Raw genomic sequence first — 25331 nt, forward strand, 5'->3', positions numbered from 1 at the left:
CCATGCTACACCCCCCCCTGCCCTCCAAGGTGGGACTGACAGGTGTCAGGAGTCTCTGACTGAGACCCCATATTTCTGCTCAGCGAGTTGAGCCTGTCCTGGTCAGCAGACTGTAGGGCAGATGAAATTGGGCCCAACCTTGTCTGTTCCCTGTTACTGATTAATACCCATCTGTCTTTTAGTGAAGAACAAAGTCTGAGGACTCATTAAAACGGCTCATCTTAGTAGACCCGACTCCATTTCAGTCTAAACCAAAAAGCACTCGTAATAATTGACCTGAACAGGTAACCAGGCTCCCTCCAAGTCCTGTGCTGTAGGAGGAAGCTGCCTCTGGGTCGTTGGTAACCTGGACTTGTTGCCCCTGACAGACGGCTTTGGTCAAAATAAGCCATTTATTTGGAGTTTGTGCAGTTTTAGGATCCACCTGCAGAACTGGCTCAGTTAACCTGGGCTGTGTGAGTTAAACCAGATAATCTGGATTTATTGAACATGCTTGATTGTAAATGGACTGAACTTTTTAGAGCTCTTTTCTAGTTGAGCTGACCGCTTAAAGCACAGTCACCCACTCATGGAGCAAAGAGGTTTAAAATGGTGCAATAAAAATGTTTATTACATGACAAAAATACTTTGTCGTCATCATCATCATCATCACCAGATCAGGACCGACTACCTTTACATTTTACACAGAGACATCTTTTACACAATAAAATGAATAAGTCTTGAAAACAACCAGCTCATCCCCCCCCCCTTATTTCAAGGATTCTTCCAGCAGTTTCCAAGTTGTCTACAGAGTTGGGCTCTTCCTTTAAATCCTCTTTTCCTCTCTGGTGTTTTTCTGAACAGAAGAAATCTCGTTTTGTTTGTTGGTGCAAAGCAGCAGAGAACAGGTAGCCCCACCTCCTCCACCTGCCAGGAGGTAAAGCATTTCTTCTCTTCCATTAAGGCAGCTGGTTGGCGGGCAGTTACATGTTGTTGAATCCCATCATGCCTTTCATGTTGCCAGCAGCTCCCTGCTGAAACTGACGCATCATTGACTGAAGACCCGCCATGCCCCCTGAAAACAGACACAATGCGGTCACACCGGCCCCATTTCACCTTTTCACACAGGATAAACAGTCTGCAACATCAGTGTCTTCATCCAGCCACAGATCACCTTCCTCAGAGCCACGATTACTGTCCTTTGAACTGTTCAGAAGCCAAAGTGATCCCGTGGCTGTCTTTCAAAGCACCAAGAGGCTCATTCAGACACTGATATGCTCAATTGTTACCAAATTAGTGAAGCAGTGTGGGTCTAAACAGGATCTCCAGGTGGCTGTTTAGTTGAGGGGTCATAAAGGTATTACGATCATCTTACCCATATGGTGCAGGACTCTCGGATCCATCATTTTGGCCATCTGTTGGTTGAGTTTAGCCATTTGAGATGGGTTCACATTCTTTGACATGTCTCCTCCTGAAAGAACAAAGCCCCACAAACATTTCAGCACCAAGACACAGGCTCCAATGCTACACTAAGACCTTCACACTGCTCTCGTGTGAGTGTCTGAGTCCCAGAGGGCTTAAAGGCCTTCTTCGCTGACTCGGGTTACCTTTGAAGAGTCCTTTGATGCCTCCCATCTTCTTGACCATTTGAGCAAACTTGGTGTACTGAGTCAGCAATTCCTGAACATCTCTGGTGGCAACCCCCGAGCCCCTGGCCACCCTTTGAATCCTGTTTGGCTGCTTACTGAACAGCTTCGCTCCATCTTTGCTGTCCAATTCTGCAGAGTGAAACCAGTAAGAGACACTAATGGACATCTTATGAGGTCACACTTGATGCTTTCCTGCTGCGCCACTCAGGAGGAGAAGCTTTACTCTTTTTTGTTTAATGGTCCAGATTCACCTTAGTCTAAGGTGGTATGATCCAGTCTTTTACTTATAAGAAAACTACAGTTGGTGGTAGGTCATGCATTACCCTGGTCATTCATGCTGTCCATGATAGTCATCAGTTTCTTCAGCCTGGCCATCGATTCCTGTTCATTTCCTTTACTCATAAAATCTGTCCCGAACCCTGGAATCATGCCCTGAACACAGCACAGACACACAGTCAGCACAGCTTTCCTCTCGGCCTCTTCCTGGTTTCAGCATCCTGTGGATGAGTCGGCCTGGGTGAAAGCCCCACTGAAGCAGACACTTCCAGCTACAACTCTATTCTATAGCAACATGTACATACAGTTTAATTTTATGTCAAAGAAAGTGAACTTAACCAAGTTGATATTAATAAACTCATTACATTCCACTTGTGCAGAACTAAACCGATGTCACGTGGCGTTTACCATTATCTGTCCAAAGGGTCCCATCTTCATGATGTTCTGGAACTGCTCGTACATGTCTCTGAGGGTGAACTGACCTGGAGGTCAGAGGTCACAGGTCAGTCGGCACGGCCACAGCGCATTCTGCACGTTTCTTTGGCTGCTTCCTTACCATGTTTCAGTTTGTCGATCAGCTCCTCGTTGTCGTCCAGCTTCAGCTCGTTCACTCTGTCGATCAGTCCTTCGATATCGCCCATTCCTGAGAGGAAGAGGATTTACCGCGAGTTACAATGGACACGCTGCGCATACCAAGGACTTTCAGACATGAGTTACACTGAGGTCTTCAGGAGTCTGTCGAAGGGACCCACACCTCAACCATAGCTCAACTACTCCTTTCAGCGGCTGTGGAATACGATTTGAACAGACACACAGTGGCTTTTTCTGCCCACTGAACATGAGCTGACTGAGGCACAAAGGTTGGAATAAGATGCTGCGAGTCCTACCATGGAATTATAGGGTCATTAAAAAAAATACCACCGTTTTAGGGGGTAAGACCTGTTCCCCACAACTTCTGGTTCCTACAGTACAGATCAGAGAAAAGAACGGAGCTCCAGGAAAAGGTTCCTGCAGCCATCGTCAAATGAGATAATATTGTGTGATTTTATATCTTGTTTGGAAAAGAAATAGCGAACCAAAATGGGTATCATTGCATCTTTCTGTACTTCCAGGAACTGGTTTAATAGGTCCCAACATCAGCGATGTGATGGTCACCCAGCCTCACCCAGGAGGGGTACATGTAGTGGTATGATTCCCACCTTCCATGTGCCAAATCCCCTGCATGAAAGGTACTGTCTCCAGTAGGGGTCCTTAGGAAAGACCCCCCCACCCTGACTGCCTACCTGTAAGTCGCTTTGGATAAAAGCGTCTGCCAAATACATAAACATTATAAATATTATAAAGCCCACAGAACTGTTTGAGCTTCCTGACCGAGGGCTTTGAGCCAAGCAGCCAACAAACGTCTGCAGAAGTGTGAGCAGCGCAGCAGGTTTGCTGAGGTCATGCCAGTCTCACTCAACTTTATACCGGCTTGTCTTTTGCTGCATTTTCTGGCAGCACACTCAGAGTTGACTGAACCAACTCCGGTCAGCTGCTCAGACATCAGGATAAACGTGTTAAAGCTGCTGGAACACAACCCAAACAGGAGATTATTACCGAGCAGTTTGCTGATGAAAGGCTGAGTCTTAAACGGCTCAAAGTCGTCGATGTGTTCGCCCGTTCCAATGAAGATGATGGGACTCCTGGTGGCTGCCACGCTGACAGGAAACAGCACAACAACATTGTAAACAAACAGCTTTGTAGTGCGATCATGCTGCAAAGGATCATGGTCTTACGCGCTCAGAGCTCCTCCTCCTTTAGCATGGCCGTCCAGTTTGGTGACGATCACCGAGGCCACATCCACTTTGTCTTTGAAGGCTTTCGCCTGAGACTCACAGGCCTGACCAATAGAGGCATCCATCACATACACAATGTTGTCCGGTTGCTACGGAAAGAGGAGGAGGAGCTTAAACACACCAGGAACAGCTACCTGAAGGAATCGTGCAGCTCTGTGGCACAGCACTAAACAACTTCACCCATCTCTCGTTGCCAGGAGAAATAAAGTAACACTTTATGTGCTTTCCATGAGCTCGGGTTCCTTTTAGGTACTAACCACAGCATTGGAGACTTGCAGCATCTCCTCAAACAGCGAGTCTTCCTGCTTGTGTCGTCCACTCGTGTCCACAATGATGATCTCAAAGTTCTCCGCTTTAAATTTCTCCACGCCCTCAGAGGCAATCACCACAGGGTCCATTTCTGTGTAACTGCCGTAAAAGGGGATTCTAGCTTTGGTGGCGTTTTGTTTCAGCTGATCAAAGGCACCTGAGAGAGAAGACGGAACAACTGACACACTGAAGCAAACAGGTAAAGATAAACGTCAGCGAGTGAAGCAGCTGGGTACCTGCTCTGAAGGTGTCCGCACAGATCAGGCACGTCTTCCAGCCTTTCCTCTGGTAATAATAGGCCAACTACAAGAACAGCAACACAGCGTTCACAGGGAGCAATCAAACAAAGCACAGCCTCTGTGTACCGAGTACAGTCAGGTCCTCTTCTACGGGTCGCATTCACACCTCAGATACTCTGAAGGGACGTATGAGCCAGGCAGCAGGTGGCAGGCAACTCCTGTCAAGTCTTTAGTTAGATACAGATTCAATAAACCTCGACTTTTTATCCATCCAATGGTGCTCAACTGACGTCTTTAACCAACCACAAAAGGCTCCCCTCGTGCTGAGAGTTATTCACGTATTCTGAGTTCTACAAACTAACTCCCTCCAGGATTTACAAGGTGTGAAAGCGACCCATATCTGGAGTGTGTGAGGTCACCTTGGAGCAGGTTGTAGTTTTTCCGCTGCCCTGCAGACCCACAAACATGATGACGTTGTTCTTTCCTTTGGTGGGAGTCCAGGCCTTCACACCAGGGTCCACGAGCTGGAACAGAAGTCAGACATGTGAGCCTGTCACTTACTTACTCACACACTCTCCAAACAGCATCTGGGTCAGCTCACTTTGACCAGCTCCTTGAAGACAGCGTGTTGGATCATCCTCCTCTTGTTCAGACCCGAAGCCATCTCCTCCAGGTCTATGGCAGACCTGCAGGGACAAAAAGCATCAGACTGTCCACCACTGGCTTCACATCCAGCCCAGAGAACAAGGACGTGGGCGGACTTGAACTCACTTGACATTCTCTCTCAGCTGTTTGACCAGTTTGATGTTAACGTCAGCCTCCAGCAGAGCAGCGCACACCTCCTTCAACATGGCGTTCAGCACCTGAAAACAAACGCAGTGCCTTCAGCTCGTCTCAGTGAAACCCAGTGCAACAACTCAGCAGGTGCAGCCTCCCCTCATCTGCCCCTCAGCACCTCCCCTTCACCTTCTTGGTGGACATCATGTGGTTAAGGTAAGGCGGTAGGAGAACATTTTATGGACTCAGGAAGAGGGCTTTGTCACTTTTCAAAAGAGCACTTAGAAAATACAACTTGCCACCCATTTCTCCTGTAAAGCAGAGCCAGTATGTATTTCTCCTCCTTTCTGTCCTCACTGTTGCCGACTTAGCAGCTTTGTTTCATGAAGAGCAGCCGGCCTGGCATGTAAGACGTTGGACAAACTGTGTAAGAGTGTCACCAGAAAGCATGCAAGTCCTCTCCTCTGCCAGAGACCGTCGACTCTCTGCTGGAGGCAGAGGGACAGGTTCAACTGGCATCTTTTAGCAGGTGCAGTAATGTTTAAAAACACATCTGGTGCTGGTTTTCCCCTCTTTTCTGTCCTCTCCACCCTCAGCTGGTGGTACTTTTCTGTTATTGGCTCTGAGTGAATGAACAGGACCGGAGTGGGTTATGACTGTCTTTGAGACGACATTTGACGCCGTATAAATAAAACTGGATTGAATATCTAAAAGCTCTCCTCCTGGCTGCCTGTCCAGTGAAGGTGCAGCTCTCTGATGGTACCTACAGGTGTGTAAGACCAGCATGGAGCCCTGTCCTATTTGCTATCTGCACAGCTGTGCTTTGTTGAGCAGGAGAGGAAAACCCTCTCAGTTTTGTCGTGGTTCCAGGTCAGGCGAGCCCCGTGTATCTGTTACCTCCTCATTGATGATCGTGGCGTTGCTGAGTGACCTCAGCGCGGAGGTGATCTTCCTCCCCAAGTCAGCGAGCACCATGATGGCAGCCTGAAGTACTCTTAAAGGGGAAAAGAAAAGAACAGTTAAAGAAAACCTTTTACAGTTAGTTAACAAAGGCAACAAACATCCTGTGGGGAACAGTTAATTATTCATCTCACTGATGACAGAACTGCAGCTCAGGTCATACAAAACATGTTTGTACGGGATGAAAATGGCCCCCTTACTGTCTGTAAGACTGTGGAGTGGAGGGAAACCCCCCAGCTGGGCACGCTCAGGAAATTAGATGCAGGTTGCAAGCACACACTTCCTGTAGGGAGAAGAGAAAAAGGATCAGCTGTAGAGGGCAGAATCAACATGTGTGTCTATGGGATGCCACCACAGTTGTATTTGACATTATGCTTAAATCAGTGAGTACAATATGGACATTTAAAAACACACTACAGTCAATATCAGCTGGGCTAGAATGGCTGTTTATAAAGGAAGGTCTAACCCGTGTTCACAGGGTCTCCACCTCTGAGAAACACATAAAAACACTCCAGAGACCGTCCAGACCAAGATCTCCTGAATGTTTCCAGTGTTTGTGTGTGAAAGCAGCTTAAGTTCAACAGGTGAACCCAGCAGGAGGTATGGCAGGAACAAACATTTGCTTCCACATAAGTCCCCTCCCACCACTGAGGTGAGCAGAGCAGCCTTCAACAAGCTTTGATGCCTTTTGATGCCTGAGGGGATGTTTCATGTTCCAAGAGCCAGTTTGTGACACGAGGGGCTGGCCCACCTTCACCTGCCAACCATCTTACACATCAGCAAACCCTAGTGTTCCCCCCAGGAGGGGGCCCAGTTCCCCTATTACTCAAGCAGAAGACTTTAAGTATCCCAAATCCTGGCAAGCTGAAGTGACAGATAGACTCCGTCCTGATTGAACACATCTGGACTTTGGATCGGGGCCGATGTTCATGATTTGGCCTGCATTTGTGGATTTTCATCAATTCAAAGGGCCAGTTTCTCAGCTATAAGATAGAAACGCTCTGCATTATCTAGATTTATTTGGTGTCCAGGTGTTGCTGAACAAGCACGGAAGCTTTTATTCTTTCAGAGCCCTTACAGATCAGCGTTAATAATGTAGAACCACTTTTATTTCCAGCGATGGCAGACTAAAGCTGAAACATGTCGGTCTCGTCCAGCAGCAAACTGGATGACTGTTGTCAATGGATTTGTTTTATTTAGACTGATTATTTGAGTGTTTTCCTCTGTGGGTGGTGTAAAGTCAGACATTTCCACGCACACACAACCTGCAGTGCACGGTTAGCTGCTGACTTTAAATTGACGCTAAGTCAGGTCAGGTTGTTTCCATGTGTATCAATGCTAAAATGTTCTATGCTTTTGCCTTTAAATGCATCTATATATCCTGTATAACCTCTATATAACCTCATCTATACTCAGATACTAACTGCAGTCCACTCTGTGGACACTCATAATCGTACATAGATTTCTGCACCGCCTTCTGACAGGTGGCGTGAGATGGGGCTTTACTTTTGGGGGATTTGGGGGACTAGATAATGGTCTCATAACCTAAAAGAAGAGAGACACTGTACTCCATGTGCAGCATTACAATGGAGTAAGGCCAGGAGGGAAACTCATTGGTACCTCTGTATTCTTACAGACTGCCCCTATGCCACCTGAGACCACAGATGTCTGAACAACCTGTAGTGACACTGACTCTTTGATACCGAGGTCACAGTATTTTTGGGGCCATGTGTCCTGTATCACTGGGCTATTGTCCCAACCTGGAGGGTGACTCGCCGTCTACCTCACAGCGAGTCAGTGAGCTTTGGATCCGGGAAGTATCGGTGGTCTTCTGCCCTACAAACCGGGTAATACTTCCAAGCCTCCGGCGGCCACTTTTCATGACGGCAGATTACAAACACAACTTTCACAAATAGTAACACCGCGATTTAGCACAAATTTCTGTTCCACTTCCACGTAATTAAACTACAAAAAATAAATAAATAATTCAATCAAATATCAGTCCAACTGATCACATCAACACAGTTGATGGATTTCCTAAGTAAGAGTTTCGCTGTAATCTGCAACAGTGTTCAAGCATGAAGCTGTTTGTTGTGTGTTGGTGATTTATTAAATAAACTCATTTTTATCACTGTGAATTATGGAACTACTGCTCAATATGGTTGATTATTAAGAATTAAACCACTGTTAATGCTGTTAAAGATGCAGCATAATCTATCAAGAAGTTTCCCACTTGCCTAAACATGATCACGTGATCACTGCCACCATCTTTCCACGTCAAGGCTGGTTTAAAGCACTGGCGTTTCACAACAACACACTTTCTTCCGCAGTGGCAGGTCCGAAATGTTGGGATACACTGCTCTGATTTACCTACCACCTCAGTTCAAAGCCAAATTAAAAACATTCATTCACATTTATTCAAACTGGCTTTTCACTGATGCTGTGTCTCACCTTTTGTTGTTGTCTTGTGTTATATGTGATCTACTTTTACATCTACTTCTGGAATTGTGAAGCACTTTGGTCAATCTCAGGCGCTATATAAATAAATGTTGGTTGATTCTCTGTTAACATGGACATAATGTCACGTGCATTTGCTTGTTATGTCGGTTTGATGCTGAGAGGAACTAATGCAGACCAGACACACCGAAAGAAACACAGCGAAACGGCTTTAACGAGTTGTGCGCGCTCCCACGGCCCTTTAACCGGTTTCTGGCACCGGTAACATACCGTCTTTTCTCCCGGTTACCGGGCGGCTGCTTTCACAACATGCCAGCTGTTGGCAGCTGCGCTAACAGTTAGCAGCTAGCTAACTGTTCGGACTGACAGAGAGTCCTCACACGGAGGCTCTCAGCGGGTCGACCCCAGAGAAAGAGTCGGTTCACGGAGGCTTGGAGGTAAATATCGGTTGCGGACAGTCAGAGATAAATTGTGTAATCTTACCGAGTGTCGGAGACTTCTACACAATCTCAACTGCCACCGAACACCGCCAGAGAAGCGTCATCTAATCTGGACTCAACCGGAAACAGGGCGCACTCCAAACCGGACACAAACAAAAACCCTACAGTTGGTGCTAAATTGTATCCGCTGGAGCTACAGGCCCAGCCCACAGTAACCCCAACAACCAATCACCACACGTAAATTAACCATAACAACCAATCACAAAAGAGTATCCTTGTCTCCGATCCAATGACAGCTCTTCTTCTTAATATTTATTTAGCCAATAGGACGCCCCCTTCTGGATTGGAGTGTGGAGCTAAATAAGAGCCATTTGCAACTAGTAGCGACGCTCAGTTTGACTGACCAATCAGATTACTTTAATCAGGGAGACCCATAAGGGTGATTCTCACTAAACTGTCCCAACTTTTGCAAAAACAAATTTAGGTCAATTTTGCAATTATTTTATCTTATTAGTATTAAGCAGGGTCTCAATTAAAATTAGTGATCAATACACGGTCTTTAATACATTTTCGGAATGTTTTATTGAGTCGTTGACCAAATAAATTCATTACCGTCACACATTTTCAATTGATGATAACTGAATATGTATGAAAGGTAAATCTTTTATTTTTTTCATGCATGTTCTATTAATAGTTCAGAATAGTCACATAGTGTAAACATTCAGAAATGTTTTTATTGATACAGTAATTTTAGTTATGTTCATTACCGTAACAAAATTGCATTTTTTACACTAAATCTTTCCTGTAGTGTAAATTTCACAAATAATTAAAAAAGTCAATTAAGTAATCTGAAAAGACTCGACAAATAGTTCCTGTACAAAAATAAAATTTGAAGGTATCACTCATTCCCATCCAAATATTTACATATACAGCAAGTGTTACAGTAATAAAAAGCTGTTACGGTAATGAAAAGTTTTGTTACGGTAATTACCTCAAACGGCATTCATACATAGAAGCCATGTTTTTAGTATGCACAAAGTAGGCTATATGGTCCAATCTTTTTCACTGGTTATCATGCAACGCTACATTAGAATTACTGAATGATTAGGTTGTCTTAGGTAATGAGAAATTAAGCTTGACTTTACAATAAAACAATGAATCAAGTGTATACAATAATCAATAAAATGTGGAAGAGCTGGAGGAAGTGGCCGGGGACAGGGACATCTGGGTTTCTCTGTTAAAGCTGCTGCCCCCGCGACCCGACCCCCAGATAAGAGGTAGATGATTGATGGATGGAATTGCTAATATATCTGTAAACAGTTAATTAAGCTTAATAATGTACGAACTAATGTTAATTAAGGGACCCTGTAATTTTTTATGATTTTTTAAAGAAAAAAAAATTAATTAGCTAAAATAGCTACAGCTAGCTAGGTAGCTGCTACAGTACAGTATAACCCCTAGATAACGAACCACAAAATTTGTAGAAGGAGCTCAAACTATACATTACAACAATCCTACACTCTAAAAACAGAAAAGCCATCAAAACCACTGAGCTATGCACTTTATATAACATTTTTATTAACTTATTTATCACTGTTTTGTATAATGTGACCCCCCGGCATTGTTTTGTATTATGTTAATATTCTGTGTCTTCACTGATTGTAATGTCAGACTTTTCAATAAAGTTTGCTAAAAAAAAAAATAAATCGATACTCATGGCTGAAAAATTTATACTTTATCGGAAACAAAATATTGATATATATCGCGGTATCGATAAAATTGCTCAGCCCTAGTATGGCTTCTGTACAATGAATCTTGAATCTTTCACAGTTGTTGTGTAACCATTTCACTGGAAAGTAGTTTACATGTGGGAAAGCCAAGTAATGCCAGGAATAGGACCCCAAACCCAGAAGACTTGAAGAGGAGAAATCTAGGATGATTGTTTCCTTGATCATTACTGGAAGGGTGAGCTCACTGGCAGATCAAATGGATACGCTGGAAGCCCTGAGGAGGATGCAAAAATAATATCAGGAAGGCAGCACTACTTTTAAGAGAGGGATCACAGAGCAGGTTAACAACAGATGGTGGAATCCTGGACCTGGCTGCAGGAACAGCTCTAATAGCTCTCTGCTCAGCTTTAAGACTATCCGGGCAGACAGAGACTGCAGACAGAGCGCTAACAGTAAAGGAGGAGGATCACAGAGCTGGTTAACAACAGAACAGCTCACCTACATCAAAGAGGATCTCTACCACATACTCTAAAGTTCAGATTTAATTTCAATGTGGCGTCCAACAAGAAAATAAAACTGCATTAAACAGAAAAAACAACGCAATACTTAGCAAATAAGAATTCATATTTTATTTACAATAAAACATAGAAAACATATCAAATGTTTAAAGAGACACTTTTCCACAAAGAATACTAGTTCATCTCGGATTTGGTGACATCGACATGTCTCAGAACAGGTGAGACGGGTCCGTTTTCCCCCCCTCTTTAACGGTCTGAACATCTGGAGGTGACGAGGCCAGCTGCTGGACCTTTGGGAGAGGAATGACGTCCCAGTTGTCGGGTTCTAGCTGCTTAATGGTCGTGGGGATTCTTTGTAGCATCAGAAATGTTTCTTATCTTAGATGTCAAAGTCTTCCACAGATGGTCTTTTCTGCCACCCCCCCTCTTCCAGGTGCATTTTAGGATAGTTTTCCAGGTTGCAGACGGGATGAAAGGAGGCGGCACAAATCAAGTTCCCCGTTCACCTGCTGATCTTTATCCCTCCGTGTCGCCTTCTTTCTGTTTCTTTTTCTTCTTCTTTTTGGCACTTTCTCCAACCTGCATGAGAGAAGTGAAACATTTACAATCTGAACATCCAATTTAATCATTTTCTACATCTTCCTCCAACTGACCGGTGTGCCGGGCTCCTCCACCGTCTCATCTGGCTCCTCCACCTCCAGCTTCACCTTCTTCTCTTTTTTCTTCTTCTTCTTCTCTTTCTTCACCTCCTCTGTTGATGGAGAGGCAGGCGTAGTCGTCTCCCCGTCACTCTCCGTCACCTCCCTTTTCCTCTGCAGGTCAGATCAAAGGTCAGAGGTCGAGTTTGTTCACGTGAAACTAAACGTGTTCAGAACGCCAGGTTAGCCTGATAAATGCTAACGACTGTACCTTGGCTGAAGCGTCTCCGGACCCCTCCACCTTGGAGACACTGTCAAACAAAAACACTTCTTTAAAGGAGGTTTCCACGGCAACATTCGTAGCGTGATGCAGCTTTAAAATCATTGGACTGTTCTCAGGGAAGCTGCATCTCAGCAGGAAGCTGAGTGCGGAAGCTCCAACCTGAAGTTTCTGTAGCAGAGCGACTCCCTCAAAGAGCACATCAGCTCAAAGAGGGATAACTGTCTGCACTTTACCGGGGAACCACCCCCAGGCTCAGAAACCTTCATCCTGTACCTGTAGTCCACGTAATGCTCCTTCCAGTCCTGAGGGGTGCTGCCGTTCGGCTTCCCGTGTTTGTCTAGAAGTCCTTTCTGAATCATCACCTTCTTCTGGCTCGCCTGTTCAAACATTAAACATGACCCAATGAGACGGATACTTTCACACTTTACCACCTCACTGAGCCCAAGCTTCTGCTTACCTTCGGTCCGAGACCCCACTTCCGAGGATAGGTGTCTCGCTCCATGATGACCCGCTTTATTTTGGCCACAACGCCGTGGTCACAGGTGGAGATCACAGCCGTAGTCATCAGAGCCACAGCTGCACAAAACAAGGAAACAAGCGTGTAAATGATCCGATTTCAGGGTTGAACCTCAGATTTATGGCAACATTTAGCAAAGCCATCAGAAAAGGGTGATAGATAGCAGGTCATCATGGCCCGAAAGCTCCTGCGTCTGCTAGTCAACTCATCATGTGGCTCAACGTGCACACGCACACACACACGCAAGATCACCTGTGCAGATAGCCTCGCCCTTGGTTGTTATGACGACGATATCCTGGTTGATCTCGATGCCGTCCTCATACCTCAGCACGCCCGGCAGCATGATCTTTGCCCCGTAGCAGATGGCGTTCACCTGCAGACAGACAGTCAGCTGTGAGAAACCCACGGGGCGGGAAGCTCTGCCAGGAGCCCGGCTGACAGGGGACTCACCGCACTGTCCTTCATCACCAGGCGCCGGTGCGACACCAGCAGCTTCTCCAGAGGGAAGATGACTCTCCTCAGGTACGTCTCGTCCTTGTTGTGGTCAAACTGCCACTGAGCATCCAGAACGTCGTGCATCGTCACCATATTGTCCTGAGAACACAGACCAATTAAAAGTCGTACGAGTTAGAGCAGCGTGAGTGATGTCAGCAGCATCGAGGCGCCACAGCTGGAACAGATGGCGTTCGCCGTGTCTCCGCTGCAGTTCATGTTCCAAAGGCTAATTAACAGACCTGCACCAAGCAGCAGGGCTGGACTCAACACTTTGGACCCGTGACCTCCGCTGAACAGCGAGCCGTGCTCACCTTTTCTCCCAGGACTCCAGAGCGCACTCTCCTCAGCTCCTGCATCTGACCTCCGACCCCGAGCAGCAGTCCCATGTGGACACACAGGGTCCGGATGTAGGTTCCTGCTTCACAGCTGACCCAGAAGATGCCTGCAAGCCACAGAAACGCAGAATAAAAACACCATAGTTTGTCAGTACTTCATAAGGAGAGCTCAGGCAGGGGATCCTCAGCCGCCGGCGTCCATTTTAACCAAATCCTGCCCGATCAGCACAAACCCAACCCAGATCTCCCTTGGTTTCCCCTCACATTTTACTTCACAGACCGGTGACTGGCAGCATCTTTGCAAAGCAGTGCATTTACATGGGAAACAACCATCTCCTTACCCAGCCTCCTCTCAGGGTCGTACTCGATCAGCTTGCTCTCGTAGATCGTTCTGACTCTCAGCTGACGTTTCACAGCAGCTATAAGCGGCGGGCGCTGGAACAGAGCGCCAGTCAGCGTCTCCAGAGCCTGCAGATAAGTGACAAGGAGGGAAGACGTCACGATACATGACAGTATGGGCCTGCACTGCATGTTTCATGGTCCTCACTGATGGGTCACAGCCCTGAACTCACTGATTTCAGTCATCTTTACAAACCAAAGTCAGGAGAAAACACTCCTGCAGCTGCTAACTTTCAACCTCTAAGCTTTTTGAAAGCAGAAATTCAGAATAATGTTCACCAATTAGCTGCTGGTTCTGCAACATGAATCGTCACACTTACCCGGGCCAAAGTGTGTTCACTCTCTATTGCATTGTGCAGCCGAACAATTCCCACATACTCTTTACCTGCAACACACACACAGAGAGTAGTGAGGGGGCCACAGATTTTTGCTGTGCTGACAACCGTCAGACAGGTGGGTTCAACACAGGAAAAGCTCTTCAATGATTACTGACAGGTCAAAGTGCCACAAATCAGCCGGTACAGGACATTCACATCAGACCTATCGCTGCATTTAGAAATTAGTTATAACCGATTGTGTCCTACATGACGGCCATTAAACTTTCAGATGATACGACCACACTGTGCATCACAGAGAGGTATTCCCAATAAAACTGGGTTAACACTACGATAAGTGTCAGATCAGGGATGAAATATTAAGTTAAAATGATACTTGTACTGTGCTCCATCACCGTGACGACAGTGTGAACTAACCATCTCGTCATTATTCACAGAAACAAGAAGCGGCGGTCCAGCATACCAGCACTCTGCTGTGATTTGACCAATCGCGTGGCTCGATCAATGCAGACGATCAAACAGCCCGTGACCTTGGGGTCAAGAGTTCCACTGTGACCGGTCTTCTCCACCCGCAGTATCCTCCGGATCCACGCCACCACCTCGTGAGACGACGGGTTGGCTGGTTTGTCCAGGTTAATGAAGCCGGACCTGATGGGACAGAGAGTCAAATCATCACTTTGCTCACCATGACTATAATAGTTAGCTTCATAGGAGGCCACGGTACCTGACATAGTCGCTGATGCTCCTCTTCAGGGGGTTGCTGCCGTTGGGTAGAGGAGTATAATGAGCTGTCCGGATGTTTAACTTGTGAAAGTTCTGCAGGAGATAAAACCAACGCTTCATTAGGGATGCTGTTCATGCACCAGCAGGTGGTTCTGGAGGGTCTGAAAAGGACTTTAATGCATCCTAAGAGACAACTCGTGTGCAATGGGTGCAGATCAGTGCACTGAAGAAGTAAGGCCTCTGTGTGACCATGACATGCTTTCCAAACAGCCAGGGCCTCCTTATGAGCCCCTGAAATGCTTTTCAAATGGACCCAACTTAAGGCTTACTTAAGACAACTTAATGTTGTTGAGTCTCTGCCAGCATGTGCTCATAGCTTTATGTTAGCATGTCAGGCGTTACAGTCCCCAGAGGGCAGCGCAGGGTTCACTTTACCTCAGTAACAAACATGGAGGAGACCAGGACAGAAAGACCAGAAGTCAAAGTCCAGGCCCCAATCCACCTGTGAACCTCACTGTATGCCAGCAGAACCTATCAGACCTGGAGGAACTGGGGCAGTTCTGCCCCAATTAATGTACAAAAGGTAGCAGTAACTGCTCACAGCTCAGTGAGGTCTTTGTTTCAGTCAGAGTGACCTCTTTAATGAGCATTTAAACAGCTATTGCACTGAATAAAATCACTTCACTGCAGCCGAGGCAGGCGACTGTAAAACCACCCGTAGTGCTTGTAGTCTCAGTTAAATGTGATCAGAACAGTCAATCGTCTTGGCAGAAGTCCGTCCAATCACTCTCCAGCAGGTTTCCGGCATTTGTCAGGCAGAACGCCAAAACAGCACCGGCAACACGTGGAGAGGCCCTGCCCCAAAAACTGAAGCAGAGGCCAAGACTGCGACAGGACTGCAGCACTCAGAGAATGGATAAACTGGTTCATCATGTCACCAAACCCAGACCAAGCACAGGCAGCGTTTAAATGGACCCGGACCGGTCCGGTCCGCTCACCTTTAATAAGAGGGGCCACTGCGAAGTGTCCAGGGAGGCAACTATGGACTCTGGCCGGATGAAGAAGTCTCCACTCTGCTGGATCTCCTGTTAGAGGGAAAAAAGCAGCCCGTTTTAGCCCAGTTACACAGAAAAGAGAGAAGTTGGACCTCAGCACCAAGCTTCTTACTCACCCCTACTTCAGTTTCACTGACTCTCTTTGTCTTCTTCTTTTTCTTCACGGATGCTAAAAAAAAAACACACAGGCTGCGTGTTAAAACGGTTCTCAGTTTGTTCAGAGGAGTAATTCAGATGCAGCAATGATGGACGAGCAGCGCCTCAACTAAAACTTCTGAAGTCACAGCGCGATAATTAAACCCTGGTCCCGGAGTCATAATCCGGGTTAAACTGCGCCAACGAACCAGAAACCGGCTTTACTTCTCTGTTCGGACAAAAGCCTTTACTACCACTCCATATGAAGCATCTTCCTTCGGGTGTTTGCAGAAACACTGGCCGCCCACGTGGCCTGCGCTCAACACGTGGTTAGCACGTGGCTGCTAACAGTTTGAGCTAACAGGCCCCTGGTCATCTGCACATGGCTGTACAGAGACAAAAGTGCCACACACCACAGCAGAACCAGGCTCAGGCTTAAACAGACAGCAGAGCTACTAAAACCCGCGTGTTTCCAGCAGATTCAGCTGCTTAATGCGTGTAACCTCTGGTGTAACACCCGGCTCCGGCTGCACGGCTCCGGCTGCACGGCTCCGGCCGCTTCTTCAACTTTCAGTAATTAATAAGACCCGAAACATCAGCCCTGAAACATCTCTCCTGCTTCAGGCCCACCAGGGGCAGAAACGTCCTGCATTCAGCCCATTTCGCAGGTCTCTAAGTGAAAGGCGCGGTGAGCTGCGTGAGAACACGAGGGCAGAATACGCAGACTAATGCTCAGCGAAAGCTCCCGAACACCTCCGAGTTACGTCCCAGCTGCGAAACGGTGGAAGGTGTAAAAGCATGCATACAAGTGGGTTCCGTGCTACGTTACAGTAGAGATTAAGTTCACGCGCAATTAAGCAAGTCGTGTAAATGAAAAGTTACTGCTGGACGTCCAGGACACTCACCCTCTAAGTCCGCCATCTTCTACTGAAAGACGGAGCGCGCAGCGACCATCTAACTACTGCGCCTTCTTCTTCTGGCTCCCCAGCCACGCAGTGTGGAGACAGCGATGGGCTATTACTGCCACCACCAGTCCAGAGAGTAAAAAACAACTTCAGCTGAAACTCTGAACGTCTTTCATTTATTTTCAGGGCCATTTCACTGCATCCGTCGCGTGCTGATCACATAAGTTTAGGTCCTCTGTGATAACTACAATAGTTCGACTGCTCAAATCTGGACAGAATTATTCTAAAGAGGCTGTAGAGTCATTAATACGTTGTTTGGGATTTGTGAGACCTTTTTCTGATTCATGAAACTGCAAAATGGGGCCGTTTTTATTTTTGCATCCTGGTCTAAATCTGCACATAATTATTCTAAAGAGGGTTCAGAGTCTTTGAATGAAGCATTCTCTGTCCCCGTGTATGCACACATTCTGGCTGCAGACCCTCCTGTTTTCTTCTGAAGTGAAATATCCAGCAATAACTTTAGGATTACTGTTTGTGTAGTGTGAACAAATCCCTCAGGTATGCATCTGAGGTGTTGTACTTTGTGTCCATTAAGTTTACCAAATGTTTGCAGCTGTTCCATAAGAAATATTTCGTCAACCTTCCACCTTTTTCTGTCATGATACAGCTGGAAAACATTAACACTTTGATGCCAACTAAAGCTTTCCCTGAACAAACAAAAGAACCCTTTCATATGAGAGTCGGTGGAGAGTATTCCTCCTTATCTGGGAATGTAAATCAAAGGTGACACACACCTATCTGCCTTTTCAGGACGAGAAACAGGCCTGTAACACCTCCATTCATCACCCCTGGGCAAACAACTCCGATTCATCCTCAGTCGGATTATTGGAACTGCATTAAGCATGTTTTATACCTTTGTACGGGTTGTTTAAGGTTTTCATTGACATCCATTTTGATACTTGTACGTGGTACACTATGGCCAAACTTTTCTATGGAGCCACATTGCCATCTAGAGGCCAGTGGCACCCAGCAGTTAAGCCTGAAATAATTCCATCGTCAGATATATGAATGAACTCAGTGGTTAACCAGTGTTTTCTGTTGTTTCATGTTCCATTGGTGAAATCAGGTTGATAACATTTCATTATATTTGATATGTGTTACCCAGTATGATGTGTGGTCTGTATAACCTTACAGACCCCGATTTGGAGTTGGTATGCAAACTATTTGAGACTCACAACTATAATCTGTTATTTTAGTTCAGAATATGTTGTTTATCTCACATAGAAGAGAATAATAGAATCAAAACCTCCACTCCCTGCAAACATAAAGTTTCAGACAACATTGGCTGAAAGTTGAGGGCAAACTCGGGAACACCGCCAAAATAAAGAAAGAAAAGAAAAGGAATCGCAAGAAAATGAAGATCTAAGAACTAGAATTTTTTGTGTTTTCGCCTTTTTTCCGGCGGCACATTTTGTTTTTCACGCTCTGTCCAACTACGCCAACTGATATCACGTAGTAGATAAAGTAAACACACCATATTATTTTTCCTTTAAATAGCCGGTGCAGTTTTTTTTCTCTTTTCCCCTTAAAGTAAAGTTTGTTGATTGAAGAGGGCTTGACTTCATTGGAGTTGGATTAAGGGCCGTTTGTGCTTCTCCGTCATTTCTACGACGTTGGCCATAGCCTGACGCGCACCTCCAAAAAATTCTAACTACACGTCACGTTGATACGGGCCGTAATTTCTGGCAGTTGCCTTTTCCAGTCTTAATGGCTGTATACAGCGAAGAAGAAGAGACTCGTTGACATTTGAAATGATCTAAAGTGCATTTGTTCATCCAGGTTGTAAATTCATACAGACGTCCTCTCTGTTGCTAGCACTTCAACATTTGCAATTTAAGCATTCGTTCTTCAGTATAACCAATGTCTAGTTAACGATTCGTGGACGAATGTTTCTCCATGTCCCTATTTCAGTCCATCCAAAGGAGAGCTCATAAAGTAGCAACTTGAGACTGGTTTCAGGTAAAATTCCTTTCCAAGGACTGGTGCCCATCATAGAAGTAATTCAATTTAAAAGGGTCCAAGACTTAGCTTCTCTGTGCCACCATCTTGGAGTCCGGTAAGTCCCACTGCCCCCTTACCTCCCTCAGAATAACCCATGTAGCTCATTCGAGCTAGCCTTTCTCTCTCAGAACAACAGCGACGAATGCAACTCAGGCTCTGCTTATACTGTGGACTGTGTTGGACCTCTCAGGCTCGACCAAAAGATCTGGCTCATCAGTGATGGCAACAACTCTTCTTCTCGCTCTCCCTCCCGGATATCCCTTCCTGCCACGCTAATTAGCAACTCCCAGTCCTTTCCCCTTCAGGTATTTATTGATTTGGGTTCGGATGACTATTTTGTTGATGAGAACTTTGTCACACAAGCTAACATTCCACTCGAGTCCTTAGAGTTCTCCAAATCTGTCAATGCACTGGATGGCCGGTCCAAAGTAACTCACCACACTGTCCCCCTCTCTTTCACTATTTCTGGCAACCATAGTGAGACGATACAGCTGTATGTGATACCTTCTCCCATGTCTTCAGCTGTTCTTGGCTTACCTCCTGAGTATCGGGATCTTGCCCTGGTCTTCAATAAGGATTTAGCACGCCCTCTACCTCCCCACCGCCCTCATGACTGCGCCATCGATCTTCTCCCTGGAGCCCCTCTCCCCACTATCAGGCTGTTCAACTTGTCTTGTCCAGAAAAAGGAAGCCACGGAGACCTATATAAATGACTGTCTGGCTTCTGGTCTGATCCGTCCCTCCTGATCACCTCTGGGAGCGGGCTTCTTTTTTGTTGAGAAGAAGGATGCTTCTTTCAATTCAATTCAATTCAATTTTATTTATATAGCGCCAGATTACAACAATTGTCATCTCAAGGCACTTAAGTAATATAGTCCAATTCAAGCCAATTGGAATTCAATTCATTGTAATCATAATCCAATTAATTCATATAGAGCTAATTCAAAAATTAATATCCTAGCTAAGGAAACCAACAGATTGCACCGAAATGTGTCTTCAGTCCAATCTCCCGTCCTGAGCGTGCCTGTGGCAACTGTGGAAAGGAACGACTCCCTTTTAACAGGAAGAAACCTCTGGCAGAACCAGACTCAGGAAGGGTGGCCATCCGCCTCGACCAGCTGGGGAGCAGTCTTTATGCCCCTGTATCGATTACTGTGGTCTAAATCACATCACCGTAAAGAACAAGACTCCTCTGCCCCTCATCAATCCCTCCTTTGAGCCGTTACGTCACGCCCAGATCTTTTCCAAGTTGGACCTCTGGAACTCCTATCATCTCATCAGGATCCGAGATCCGAGAGAAGATGATGAATGGAAAACGGCGTTCAGCACACCCCTTGGACAGTTTGAATATCTTGTCATAGACCTTTTGGACTCACCCCGCCACTTTCCAGACCCTCATGAATGACCTCTTCTGGGATATGCTCAACCGCTTCGTTTTCATATACTAGGATGACATACTCATCTTTTCCTGTTCTCTCAAAGAACATCGCCAACCTGTGAGGTTAGTTCTCCAGCGTCTGCTACAAAACATGCCCCCTCCGTCAGCTTCCTTAGCTACATCATCACTCAAGGCCAGCTGGCGCCGGACCCTGTCAAAATAAAAGCTGTTGCAGACTGGCAACCACAAGGAACTACAACGTTTCTTGGGCTTCGCCAATTTCTACTGCTGCTTCATCAGGAATTACAGTACAGTAGCCGCCCCACTTACCAGTCTAACCTCCACCAACTGGAAAGTGTAAATGGAAATCAGTCAGGACATTAGTGACAACGGGATAGTCGGTACGTTTTGTAAATCCCATACTGTGTTCAACTTTATTCATGATGGATCTCACACACACTGGTGGAGGATGGTTTTGTTTGGCCACTATACCCTTCTGATCCAGATTATCATATGCCTCAAGATCCCTTTGAACCACCATGTCGGGGAGTGAAATTCTTCCACATCGTTGGCAGAGGAATATCCATTAACACACAAATCAAATCTTCCCTCGTCAGAGATTGATAGTGAGTCTCAACCTTGACATAAGTCTGCATGAATGCTTGGAATGTCATAATATGGATAATAAAGGGTTTGGTCCCATCAACTCTAAATGGAGAATATAGGCACTGAAACTCCTCAGGAGACAATGGTATGTAATCAGTACTGCCTTTCTGAGGCTTAGATGTTATGTCATGTATCAGTCTCACTTATGAGAAGAATCACCAGAAGTGTTTTGAATATACTCACTCACATGAAATTTAACAGTTGGAACACTTTTCTTTTCATTATCAACTAAACACAGCCAACAAGATAACATTCCTGGGTCCTGTGTCTCTGAGGGAAAGGGTGGTGCTTTGATCCGACTCGTGTGTATCCATTGTGGATGGCCTTTGACCTTAGTCCTGGTCGTTAATAACACCTGGGTCAGTGGCCCGTGTCTCGGCTCACCTGTGGTTGGTTTCATACTCCTCACCACGATGTAGTCAGCCGGCTGGAACTGATGTGGTTCGTCATTCAGTGTGTCTTTCACCTGTCAAGAGAACTCAGCCACAAAAGAAAACAGAATGCTAACATACAGCTTTTGCTAGCGGCTATCCAGCACAACATTTAGCCACCGAGAGGCTAATGTGGGGTGATCCGTCCAACCTGCTATGTACAAACAAAACTTCCGTCTGTAGCTGCTTTTGATTGTTTTTTTTAATAAACATGCATACGGATTTGACTTGCATGATGCTTTGTTTTTCCTAGACACATAGAATAGGTCTTTATTGTCATTGCCACAAGTACAACGAAATTAAGCTAACAACAGCAATAGACTCTTCTAAACCATCAACTTGTATGTTAGACCCAATCCCAACCAGACTGTTCAAGGAGGTTTTCCCCTTAATTGACACTTCCATATTGGATTTGATCAATCGGTCTTTGTTGACAGGATATGTACCTCAGACTTTTAAGGTTGCTGTAATTAAACCTTTACTTAAAAAACCTACTCTTGATTCAGAAGTGTTGGCTAATTATCGACCTATATCCAATCTCCCTTTTTTGTCCAAAGTTCTTGAAAAAATAGTTGCAGTTCAACTTTGTGATCATTTACATAGAAATAATCTGTTTGAAGAGTTTCAGTCAGGATTCAGAGTGCATCATAGCACAGAAACAGCACTGGTGAAAGTTACCAATGATCTCCTGTTAGCCTCTGATAGCGGACTTGTTTCTGTGCTTGTCCTGTTGGATCTCAGTGCTGCATTTGATACGATCGATCACAGCATTCTGTTACAGAGACTTGAACATGTTATTGGGATTAAAGGAACTGCATTAGGCTGGTTTAAGTCATATTTATCTGATAGATTCCAGTTTGTTCTTGTAAATGAGGAATCTTCCTCACACGTTGGAGTAAGTCATGGAGTTCCTCAGGGTTCTGTGCTTGGACCGATTCTTTTTACTTTATACATGCTTCCATTAGGTAACATTATTAGACAGCATGGCATAAATTTCCATTGTTATGCTGATGATACTCAGCTGTACTTATCTATGAAACCAGATGAAACCTACAGGTTGGTCAGGCTACAAGCCTGTCTTAAAGACATAAAGACCTGGATGACTCAGAACTGTCTGCTTTTAAATTCAGACAAAACTGAAGTTGTTCTCTTTGGACCTGAGCGCTTCAGGGAGAAATTGTCTAGTTATATAGTTACTCTAGATGGTATTTCCTTGGCTTCTAGTTCTACAGTGAGGAACCTTGGAGTTATTTTTGACCAGAATTTATCATTTGACGCACATATAAAACTGGTTTCTAGGACTGCCTTCTTTCACCTTCGTAATATTGCTAAAATCAGGAACATCCTGTCTCAGGGTGATGCAGAGAAACTAGTTCATGCATTTGTTACTTCAAGATTGGACTACTGTAATTCCTTATTATTGGGCTGTCCCACATATTCTCTGAAAAGCCTCCAGCTGATCCAAAATGCTGCAGCCAGAGTTCTGATGAGAACTAACAGGAGAGATCATGTTTCTCCAGTTTTAGCTTCTCTTCATTGGCTCCCTGTTAAATTCAGAATAGAATTTAAGATTCTTCTTCTCACATATAAAGTTCTTAATGACCGAGCTCCATCATATCTTAAAGATTTAATTGTAAGATATTTTCCTAACAGAGCACTTCGCTCCCAAACTGCAGGTTTACTTGTTGTTCCCAGAGTTTCTAAAAGTAGAATGGGAGGTAGAGCCTTCAGTTATCAGGCCCCTCTCTTGTGGAATAAGCTGCCAGTAAATGTCCGGGAAGCAGACACCCTTTCCACTTTTAAGATTAGGCTTAAAACTTTTCTTTTCGATAAAGCTTATAGTTAGGGATGGCTCAGGTAATCCTGAAACATCCCATAGTTAAGCTGCTATAGGCTTAGACTGCTGGGGGACCTCATCTGTCACACCTTTCCTCACTTTGCTCTCTTTTTCCCCCTGTTTAATTTCAAAATTGATTTTATGTACATGTGACATTATTGTGGTTATTAACCTATGTTTCCCTGTTCCAACAGATATCCTTTGAATGGCGTTATGGTGTTTTTCCCCCCTCTTTTCCCTCTTTTCTGTCTTCTCAAACCCCAGCTGGTCGAGGCGGATGGCCACCCTTCCTGAGTCTGGTTCTGCCAGAGGTTTCTTCCTGGTTCTGCCAGAGGTTTCTTCCTGTTAAAAGGGAGTCGTTCCTTTCCACAGTTGCCACAGGCACGCTCAGGACGGGAGATTGGACTGAAGACACATTTCGGTGCAATCTGTTGGTTTCCTTAGCTAGGATATTAATTTTTTGAATTAGCTCTATATGAATTAATTGGATTATGATTACAATGAATTGAATTCCAATTGGCTTGAATTGGACTATATTTAAGTGCCTTGAGATGACAATTGTTGTAATCTGGCGCTATATAAATAAAATTGAATTGAATTGAATTGAATTGAATTGAAATTAAAAGTGCTCTCCAGTAAGTGCATCATTCATTGCGTCTGCATGAAAATATAAAAACAGTAAACATACATATACAGACATGCATACTTTCTGTCACATTCAGATTCCACATGGCACAGGCATTGCAGGTGGATAAAAGCTGTGTTTGAGTCTATTTGTCCTTCTGTTAATTGATCTGTAATGATGTAATACGTCATTATTACAATTCAATTTGTGTAATCTCAAGGCACTTCAAAGATACAGTCTAATTCAAGCCAATTACAATCCAATTCAGTGTAAAACAACCAAGGGAACGCTAAAGTAATTGTAGGAAATGCAACATATCCCACTGTAGATTAATAAACAACATGGAATTAAACATATTGAGAAAAGTCTGTGAGTATTCCTACAGTTATCAATTCAATTCAATTCAATTTTATTTATATAGCGCCAGATTACAACAATTGTCATCTCAAGGCACTTAAATAATATAGTCCAATTCAAGCTAATTGGGAATTGGGAAGAAACCTCTGGCAGAACCAGAACCAGGAAGAAACCTCTGGCAGAACCAGAACCAGGAAGGGTGTCCATCCACCTCGACCAGCTGGGGTTTGAGAAGACAGAAAAGAGGGAAAAGAGGGGGGAAAAACACCATAACACCATTCAAAGGATACCTGCTGGAACAGGGAAACACAAGGTAATAACCACAATAATGTCACATGTACATAATATCATTTGAGAAATTAAACAGGGGGAAAAAAGAGAGCAAAGTGAGGAAAGGTGTGACAGATGAGGTCCCCCAGCAGTCTAAGCCTATAGCAGCTTAACTATGGGATGTTTCAGGATTACCTGAGCCATCCCTAACTATAAGCTTTATCAAAAAGGAAAGTTTTAAGCCTAATCTTAAAAGTGGAAAGAGTGTCTGCTTCCCGGACATTTACTGGCAGCTTATTCCACAAGAGAGGGGCCTTATCAGTACCTTGTTGTTTGGCATCCAAACAATAGAGCATGAGGGCACATCAGTGTGTTGCATGCTGGGATGGGAGCGCCACTTTGTAAAGATGGGTCTCTTGTTACTTCTACACACTGCCATTGTCGTTGGGTTAGTTTATGCTTTAACTAAAAACAGTCAATTCTAACCGCGACGGGAAGAGGTAGAGAAGGAAGAAAATGGAGTAGTTGAACTGTGCCACTAAATCCAGAATCTGCTCATTAAAATGCTAGTATTGTGCTGAAATCTGATGCCCCCCAACATAATCTCACAATTGTAATTGTAACCTTGCAAAAACATGCTGATTTTGTGGAAACAAGGGCAGACAACAGCATTGGTTTCTAGAGGGACATTTCAGTTCTCCCTTTCACACAGCCTTC

General features: G+C 44.9%; 2 protein-coding genes and 1 non-coding gene across 4 annotated transcripts; all 3 read right to left on the reverse strand.

Annotated features, from left to right (window-relative positions):
- Positions 1 to 826: 826 nt before the first annotated feature.
- On the reverse strand, positions 827 to 9070 carry srp54 (signal recognition particle 54). Its single transcript, XM_072365303.1, has 16 exons — positions 8965 to 9070; positions 6225 to 6307; positions 5962 to 6058; positions 5059 to 5150; positions 4889 to 4973; positions 4707 to 4811; positions 4285 to 4351; positions 3997 to 4205; positions 3680 to 3828; positions 3501 to 3601; positions 2461 to 2547; positions 2313 to 2386; positions 1952 to 2060; positions 1587 to 1757; positions 1355 to 1450; positions 827 to 1054 (listed from the first exon to the last, which is right to left on the reverse strand). The coding sequence occupies exons 3-16, from the start codon at positions 6037 to 6039 to the stop codon at positions 963 to 965; spliced, it is 1515 nt and encodes a 504-aa protein (XP_072221404.1). The 5' UTR covers positions 6040 to 6058; positions 6225 to 6307; positions 8965 to 9070; the 3' UTR covers positions 827 to 962.
- A 2187-nt stretch (positions 9071 to 11257) lies between these two features.
- Positions 11258 to 17027, reverse strand: dkc1 (dyskeratosis congenita 1, dyskerin). Of its 2 annotated transcripts, XR_011907692.1 has the most exons (16): positions 16990 to 17027; positions 16066 to 16118; positions 15893 to 15979; positions 14896 to 14987; positions 14635 to 14819; positions 14157 to 14221; positions 13779 to 13905; positions 13414 to 13544; positions 13058 to 13201; positions 12860 to 12980; positions 12548 to 12666; positions 12364 to 12467; positions 12079 to 12118; positions 11823 to 11981; positions 11443 to 11748; positions 11258 to 11411 (listed from the first exon to the last, which is right to left on the reverse strand). XR_011907692.1 is itself a non-coding variant. In XM_072365304.1 (15 exons), the coding sequence occupies exons 1-15, from the start codon at positions 17003 to 17005 to the stop codon at positions 11686 to 11688; spliced, it is 1506 nt and encodes a 501-aa protein (XP_072221405.1). In that variant the 5' UTR covers positions 17006 to 17027; the 3' UTR covers positions 11258 to 11685. The 2 variants fall into 2 exon arrangements, 1 of the variants encoding a protein (XP_072221405.1); XM_072365304.1 differs by having other exon boundaries at positions 11258 to 11748.
- On the reverse strand, positions 12745 to 12824 carry LOC140270970 (small nucleolar RNA SNORD83). The gene has a single exon (XR_011907786.1). It is a non-coding gene; the product is annotated as a small nucleolar RNA SNORD83 (small nucleolar RNA).
- Positions 17028 to 25331: the final 8304 nt, after the last annotated feature.

This window comes from Leuresthes tenuis, unplaced genomic scaffold (genome assembly GCF_036924035.1).
Source record: "Leuresthes tenuis unplaced genomic scaffold, fLeuTen1.0.hap1 SCAF_15, whole genome shotgun sequence".
Lineage (NCBI taxonomy): Eukaryota > Metazoa > Chordata > Actinopteri > Atheriniformes > Atherinopsidae > Leuresthes > Leuresthes tenuis.